Below are 8,229 nucleotides of genomic sequence, written 5' to 3' on the forward strand. Positions count from 1 at the left end.
TGACACAATCCAAACAGATTTTAAACCTATTCCATTCCATGAAATATCCGGTTTTACACAGGATGTTTAAGATTGAATTTGAAAAATGCTTATTAACTTATTAGTTTTTCATAAAACTAAAAAACTTAAAAAATGTTCAGAAATAGACAAAGTGTTTTTTAAAAACAAACTTTTTAATCCATTCAAAAAAGAGTTTGTATTGAAAAATGCTTACGACTTCTTCATCTGATATAACTATAAATTTATTCAAATATCTTTTTTAAAAAAAGACTTATCATTTACAACTTCTTAGTACCAAATAAATTAATCTAAACAATTTTGATGACCATGTCAACTAATAATCACTATTATGAAAAAATATTGATCCAATTCAATAAGCAAATCCCATACACCGATAAGTCTACCTCCAACTCCAAGGCTCCAAGTCCACCATTTGTGTATGCCACGGCGTGTACTCGGGTTTAACACCAAGACCCGGTGCGGTGGCCCAACTCCAGCTGTTCTTCACTGTTTCCGTCTCTCTTTCTGGGTCCCATTCTCCAAGTTCTCTCCTTTCCATTTATAATATCTTGTAATTACAAAAACCCATTTCCCCTTCCTGTCGAACCTTCCCACATCCCCTCAAAAAATGAAGTCAAAATTCATCGAAAAAAACATGCCTGCTTGGTTTGGCAGAAAATCCACCAAGAACAAGGACAATCAGCAGCGGAATCAAGACCAAACTCATCAGGAAAACCCATTTTACAGCAATAATTATCATACTTTGAGCAACAAGCCGTCATCCATCAAGAATGATAACGATAAGAAGCACAAAACGAGCTTTGACGATGCTGTATTGGCTCGCGGCTCGCCCCATGCCAGCCGAGAGTTCTCTCCTTCTTCTTCCTCTACTCCGTTGGCCGGAGCCGGAACCGGAATAAACGGGTCGTCGTCTGGGTTTTTGGGGTTTGATTCGGATCGGGTAGCACATCCTCTACCTCAGCCGTCTATATCCCCAACGACTTCGCTTGGAATGGTGGATCCTAATGGTTCCGGGTCGGAGTCCTCCAGTGGCGGCTCTTCTGTGTCTTCTGCTGATGAACATAATTTTGATCATGCTCAATTGGGGTTTTTCAGGTTGGTTGGTGCAAATTGCTTTCTATTAAAAAAATCGCTTAATGGGTATTCTAGTTTGTTAATAAATTAGGTTTAGCTTATGCTCATGAATCATGATACCCTCTTTCATATTTTGAGGCTTATTAATTGATAATTTACAAATTCAGAACCCATTTCATTTCAATTACCAACAAATAGATTAGAGTTTCATGCTATCTGTGTTGATTCTTCATAATACTCAAATACAATATGGATGGAGCTGATTTGAGTTCAATTTGCTACATCCTGTGATCAACTTAATCCTGCTATAGGGGGCTCACGAAGCTCTCTTGATTCCGTTTTTGTTATTTACTCTTACGTCGTGACCATATCATATGTAATCTGCAGTGAATTACCAAATTGCTTGTTCTTGATTCAAAAATCAACTCAACAATGAAGCTTTATGTGACTTTGTTCTAGTTCTTTTGAATATACTCATTATCAGGTGTCGAACTTTTGCAATAGTATGAAATTATTATGAACAAAAGATTGCAATAGTACGACAGCTTCAATCCCAATGTAACCTGGGCTCATTCTCAGCCAAAACATTAACCTTTTTTTGCAAAACTGTTGATATAATCTTACAATTCAAGAAAACACAAACCTTTAAATTCATAGTACACTCTAATAACATAATTTTGAAGATATTAAAGTTACTCATAATGTGATTTAGATTCATTAATAACTTTTTTTTTTTGTTGAGCAGAGGGTATGGGGAGGCGAAATTTAGCCCTCAACCAAGAAGTCCTACTCCAGGATCAAGAGTGGGGACCACAACCACATCACCACTTCATCCACGGTTTGCTAGTGCAAGTCTAGACTCGCCTAATAAAAAATTAGAAGATGGAAAAAGTGAATATCATCCACTTCCCCTTCCGCCACCTGGCTCACCTACAAGCCCTACTTCTGCTTTATCAAGTATCAAGACTTGTAGTTCTCCTACTAGTCCTTCTTCTGTTTTATCCAATATGAAAACTCTTAGTGTTGTGGAAAATTCAAACTCTCATTCTCAACCTTCTAAGTGGAAGAAAGGAAGATTGTTGGGAAGAGGTACTTTTGGACATGTTTATCTCGGATTCAACAGGTAATTTGTGTTTTTTAGGTTAGTTTATATGATGATTGTGTTAATGAAAACGTTTTAGTTTTTGAATTTTATCTCTATGGGCTCTTTTTATGCTTATATTGACTAACAATAGAAGTCCACAATTGACTTTTCCAAATGAGTAAGGTGTTGTTTCTTTTTGACTTGATAGAATGATAAGCTAATATATACATGTGTGTGTTTCTTTTTGACTTAAAGTAGAATGAATGAGTCAATAGAGAAAGTTAGGTGTTTATTAGATATTGATTATTAGTTTAACACTTCCTTTGAACTATATGTGTAGTCCAATGTTGTAATTTTTGGACAAAGGAGTAGTTTTTAATGCTAGAATTGTCAAGAAAAACTATCTTTTTAACCATGTTTAGTAATTAATAGATATGTTGTTATGTTTTGATAGTGAGAGTGGGCAAATGTGTGCAATAAAAGAAGTAAAGGTTGTTGTGGATGATCAGTCATCAAAAGAATGTCTCAAGCAATTGAATCAGGTATGTTCTTCCATCTTTTTCATACTTAATTGCAACCTTATATTATGCTTTTTTATATTTTCAATCCATGAGCTTTTCTGAAAAGTTTCGTCTCTTTGCAACAGGAAATCACTTTGCTTAGTCATCTTTCACATCCAAACATTGTTCAATACTATGGAAGTGAACTGGTGAAGACTCATCATCTTAAAAAAAAACTCCAAATTTTACTCTAGGGGTAAAATGGTCATTTTGATAAGTTGTGGATATTTTCAGGGAGAGGAAACACTATCTGTGTACTTGGAATATGTCTCGGGTGGCTCCATACACAAATTACTTCAAGAATATGGTCCTTTTAGAGAGCCTGTAATTCAAAATTACACAAGGCAAGTCCTCTGTGGGCTTGCCTATTTGCATGGAAGAAATACAGTTCACAGGTAGTTAAACTGTCTTTCAATTTTTATAATCTTGAATTTAGCTTCATATGTTTATGTTGTTCTTGCTAATAAAAATCATATATTTATATTATGCTCTTTGTCAGGGATATAAAAGGTGCCAACATATTAGTAGACCCTAATGGTGAAATCAAGCTTGCAGATTTTGGCATGGCAAAACATGTAAGTCCTTTGCATACAAAGTTAACTATAAAGAAGACAAGTGGAAGGGCAGTTACGTCTTTTGTGATGTCTTATAACTATTGGACTCATTTATTTATTTCTTGTTGTCAGATAACAAATTGTACTTCAATGCTTTCTTTCAAAGGAAGTCCATATTGGATGGCTCCCGAGGTAAATTACCACTTTTCTTAATTTTTAAACCTTGTTTTTAACGCGCTTATATGTATACATATTACTTACTAATGCAAAATCTTGATCTCAGGTTGTAATGAATACAAATGGTTACAATCTTGCAGTGGATATATGGAGTTTAGGATGTACAATTCTTGAAATGGCAACATCAAAGCCTCCATGGGGACAATATGAAGGGGTATAACTATAACAAACATTTGATATCTTTGATAAAATCAAGATTACCTACAATATAACATTATTGTTGTTTATTTTTTTTTCCAGGTGGCAGCAATATTTAAGATTGGAAATAGCAAAGATATGCCGGAAATTCCTGATCATCTTTCAAACGATGCAAAATCTTTTATAAAACAATGCCTACAACGGGACCCGTGTTTACGACCCCCGGCCTCAAAACTTTTGGATCATCCTTTTGTAAGGGACCAAGCCACATCAAGAGTAGCCAATGTCAACTTAACCAAGGAAGCATTTCCTTTCACCTTTGATGGAAGTCGTACACCGGTAAACTCCCTATACATACATACATACATACATACATACATACATACATACATACATTGCCTCTTGCTAACTTTTCATGGTGGTTGATGATGAAACAGACGGCTTCGGAAATGCACTCAAACCGAACAATCATGAATTCGTTTGATGGGCATGTAGGGACAACATCTAGAGGCGCAATGTTGAGTCCAAGGTAACTGTTTTTTACTCCCAAGAGGCTATATTTGATGAGAATCAGGATGAGGAGGGCATTCACGTCTTTTGCATAGACTAGAGATCAGAGTCTCTACCCCCACCATCTTTTCACGTGGGACAAAAAAAATTACAATATTTGTCCCATTCACGTCGGTACTAGTCAAGTGCACACCAAACGGCAAACACAGTACAACCTGTTCTGTCTTGTCCAATCATATCAGTCTCATATGTCATGTCCTATGGTGGGCCCAAATGGTAGTGTAGTTGTGCTAAAGATTGTGTGTGTGTGTGTGTATGTGTGCAGGAGAAATACGAGAATGAACACTTCGTTGCCAGTATCACCAACTTCAAGCCCATTAAGACAATATGGATCTCCATACAAGAGTTGTTACGTATCACCCCCTCATCCATCTTATACAACAACCATTCGTCAAAATAATAGTAATTACAACAATTTTAACGACATCTTAGCTGTCCAATCAAGACCCAATGCCAAAACCACATGGTATGAAACCCAAACCCCTCAACCTAAACCCCAAACACCCACTAGATCCCCAAGATCACGCCTCATTTGATCTTGAGTCACCAAAAGACCTGCATAATTGAAGGTCGATTCAAAGATAGAGTTTGATTGCCATCTGGAAAGAATTGAGTTTATGAATACGGTTTGCGCGGAGGGATGAAGAGTGTATATTCTTCTTTGTGGTTTAATGTAAATAAAACCGGCTAGCATGGGTTTTCATTACTGTATACAAAAGTAAAACAAAGCATGTTAGAGAGTGGTTGGTTTCTATGACGTTTGTGGCTCGAGACTCCAGAGGTTCATGTTGACCAGATTTCTTGTAGAACGAAAATATAGGAGGCTTTTCATTTCCTTGACTTAAAAAGTATTAATCCTTTTCTGAATATTTTTTTTTTGGGTATTACTTTTTTTTCTGCAAAAGGTTTATTCTAAGCTGACCCACATCGCTGGGGGAAATCAACTGGACAGTCTGTTATGTTAGGTGGCTGACATAATATAAGGCCCAAACTGTTCGTAAGGAGTCCAAACTATGATCATAATGAGATGTAATATTGTATCCACACATGCCCCAAAGAGTGTTTGACATTTGATGTTGACATTTCAAGAATTGTACATCCTAAGCTTCTAATGTCCATTCATTGCATTGCATGAGGAAATATTGATTCTACATTATCCTACTCATTAAAACACGTGACGTTTTAGGTTGTAATTCATGCAAATTACGTGGTGGTAAATTGGGCAATCGTGTAGTGTTTTTAAGGTTTTATGTAATATGAACACGATACAATATAATGTTTTTTTTTAACTAGCATAAAAACGAACCGATTAAAAAACAACATGACGCGACAAATATAACATAAAATAACAATTAGTTTATTTAATTACACATAATGCGACAAACAAGACAAACACGAAATACACGGCAAGTAATTGTTAAATTGAGTTAACTTCGTGTCTAATTTTGAACACGAAAACAACATAACATCATGATTTTACACTTACACGAACACGCCATGAACACAAATTAACATTTTAGTTTTGTTTCGTATCATGTATTTTTGCTGTCTCATGTCATCAATTTCCATCCTAGGTATCAATATATTTTGCAGAATATATTAATTCATGCAAATTTTGAGGCATCACAATGAATTTTATGAATCCTTGCATTGTAGACATCTAGAGATCTTATGCACATACAAAAATAATATAAATAACCATTTAGCCCGAACAAAATTAATCCACCTCACTACTAATATCAGACAAGGTAAAATCAGAGTCAGTCCATACATATTTTGGCCAGGATAGAAAGATAAAAAGGGCTCCCAGAGTCATAAATATAATAAAGATTCTCGAATGTTGAAGAATAACTCATCGCATATGGTTGATTAGTTTAATATCGAATGATGTTGAATGATGATGATTTAACCGCTCATCGTTACTTAATCATCATCATAACTACTACGAACACAACAAAACCGTATTAGACAAAGAAAAGTATGCAATCATATGGTCTTCAAACTCATTGAGTACCTTTTGCATAACCTGGAATAGGTGTTTCGTGTTTCTTATCATATCTTCATACGACAATATGAGCACAATCACTTTATTTGTAATGGTTAAGACTAAGTATTAGCACAATACATCTCCATAATATATCTTCGTATATATTTGCATTTATTGTATTTATTGTAAATTGATAATGATTAATGTTTCCTAGTATAGTTCTATGTAAATCCCTGTAATCTCTCTTGTACCCTCTGTATATATAGAGGACTCCTCATATCAATAACATCATCAAGAATCATAGAATTACATGGTATCAGAGCAGCAACCCTAGAACCTTTGTTATTGAGAAAAATGTTCTGAATTCTGGTCCAGGCCTCATGAGCAGTTGAATCTAGTTCAAGTACGCGGGTGAGAAGATCATCAGAAAGCGTCCCTTAAATCCATTGTAAAACAATGGCATCAATTTTTGACCAGGTCTCGTAGGTCTGATCTGTCTTGGCCGGGGGTGCGGTTCCATCAATGTGGGAGAGAACCTTATATCCACGAGCATGGAGTTTGAAGAGCTTAACCCAATATGAGTATGTAACCTTCTTCCCATCAAGAATTTTGACCTTGTTTTAAATGTTTGTGACAGTGTAAACTGGATGAATGGATTTGGTGGGGTTGGGGTCAGATTTGTCTCCCATGGAGAAAGCTGGAGTTTTTCAGGAAAGAAGGGAGGTGAGGGGCAGGGACAATATAGTCGTGGCTATTGCAGAGGGTTTGAAAAAGGCGATAGGCACTTGGCTCTAATAAATTTATCTCTTGCAAAAAACTTGATCATTCTTTTGTATGTTCTTCATGTCAACTCGCTAAACACAAACATCCCCCATTCACTGACTCTACATCTACCACTCTTACACCCTTTGACCTTGTCCATGCTGACTTATGGACCTCTCCCTTGCCAAGAAAAAGTGGTTACAAATACTATATTCTCCTTATCGATGACCACACCAGCTTCATCACACCAACTATACATGGGTATTTCCCTTAAAATTTAAATCTGAAACTTATGACAAATTCAAACACTTCCACAAATTCATACGAACTCAATTCCAGAAAACCATCAAAACCTTTCAATGTGACAAAGGAGGAGAATTTGATAACCACCACTTCCATCAATTCGCCATAACCACCGACTTACACATCCGCTTATCTTGTCCACACACCTCCTAACAAAACACGAAAGCAGAACACATGATTCATCGCATCAATGAACTCATGCTCCCTCTCCTTACTCATGCATCCCTCCCACCTATATTTTGGGTTGATGCACTCCATACAACCGCTTACCTCCATAATATGTTACCCACCAAACTTCTTAACTTCCACACTCCCACTTCCGCACTCTACCTCAAACACCCTTCATATGACCACCTACGGGTCTTCGGGTGTGCATGCTACCCCAACCTTTCCGCCACTCGACCACACAAACTCTCCCCAAGATCCACCACATGTGTCTTCCTAGGATACCCAACCAACTACCGTTGTTACCGATGCCTTGACTTATCCACTGGTAAAATCATCCTGTCTCGTCATGTCACGTTTGACAAAACAAAATTCCCTTATGCCACTAATACATCAAACTCACCACCAAATTATTCTTTCTTAGACACCGAACCCTCACCCCTCTTATTTCACAATCCCCAATCCTCTCCAACTCAAAATTCCCCCACATTCGAAGCAACTCACGAGTCTCTCCCATCCGACACCCCCTAGATCCCACATCTCACACAAATCCATCACCCTTAATAAATACTCTATCCCTCATCACATATTCCAGAAGATCAACATCTCACCCACCAAACCCCCTCCCCTACCACCCCACCCCATGACCACTCGCTCCCGAGCAGACATCACTAAACCAAAAACCCCATTTAACCTTCACACCATATCCAAAAATCCAAACATTTCACTCCTACCCAAATCCTATAAAATGGCCATTTCTGATCCTAACTAGCA

General features: G+C 37.0%; 1 protein-coding gene across 1 annotated transcript; it reads left to right on the forward strand.

Annotated features, from left to right (window-relative positions):
• Positions 1–568: 568 nt before the first annotated feature.
• LOC145031135 (mitogen-activated protein kinase kinase kinase 3-like) lies at positions 569–5,107 on the forward strand. Its single transcript, XM_078979641.1, has 11 exons — positions 569–1,116; positions 1,841–2,218; positions 2,634–2,721; positions 2,826–2,888; positions 2,974–3,134; positions 3,239–3,314; positions 3,426–3,485; positions 3,577–3,684; positions 3,771–4,007; positions 4,106–4,197; positions 4,504–5,107. The coding sequence occupies exons 1-11, from the start codon at positions 629–631 to the stop codon at positions 4,772–4,774; spliced, it is 2,022 nt and encodes a 673-aa protein (XP_078835767.1). The 5' UTR covers positions 569–628; the 3' UTR covers positions 4,775–5,107.
• The last annotated feature ends 3,122 nt before the right edge of the window (positions 5,108–8,229 follow it).

This window comes from Lactuca saligna, chromosome 2, assembly GCF_052625555.1.
Source record: "Lactuca saligna cultivar CGN05327 chromosome 2, ASM5262555v1, whole genome shotgun sequence".
NCBI lineage: Eukaryota > Viridiplantae > Streptophyta > Magnoliopsida > Asterales > Asteraceae > Lactuca > Lactuca saligna.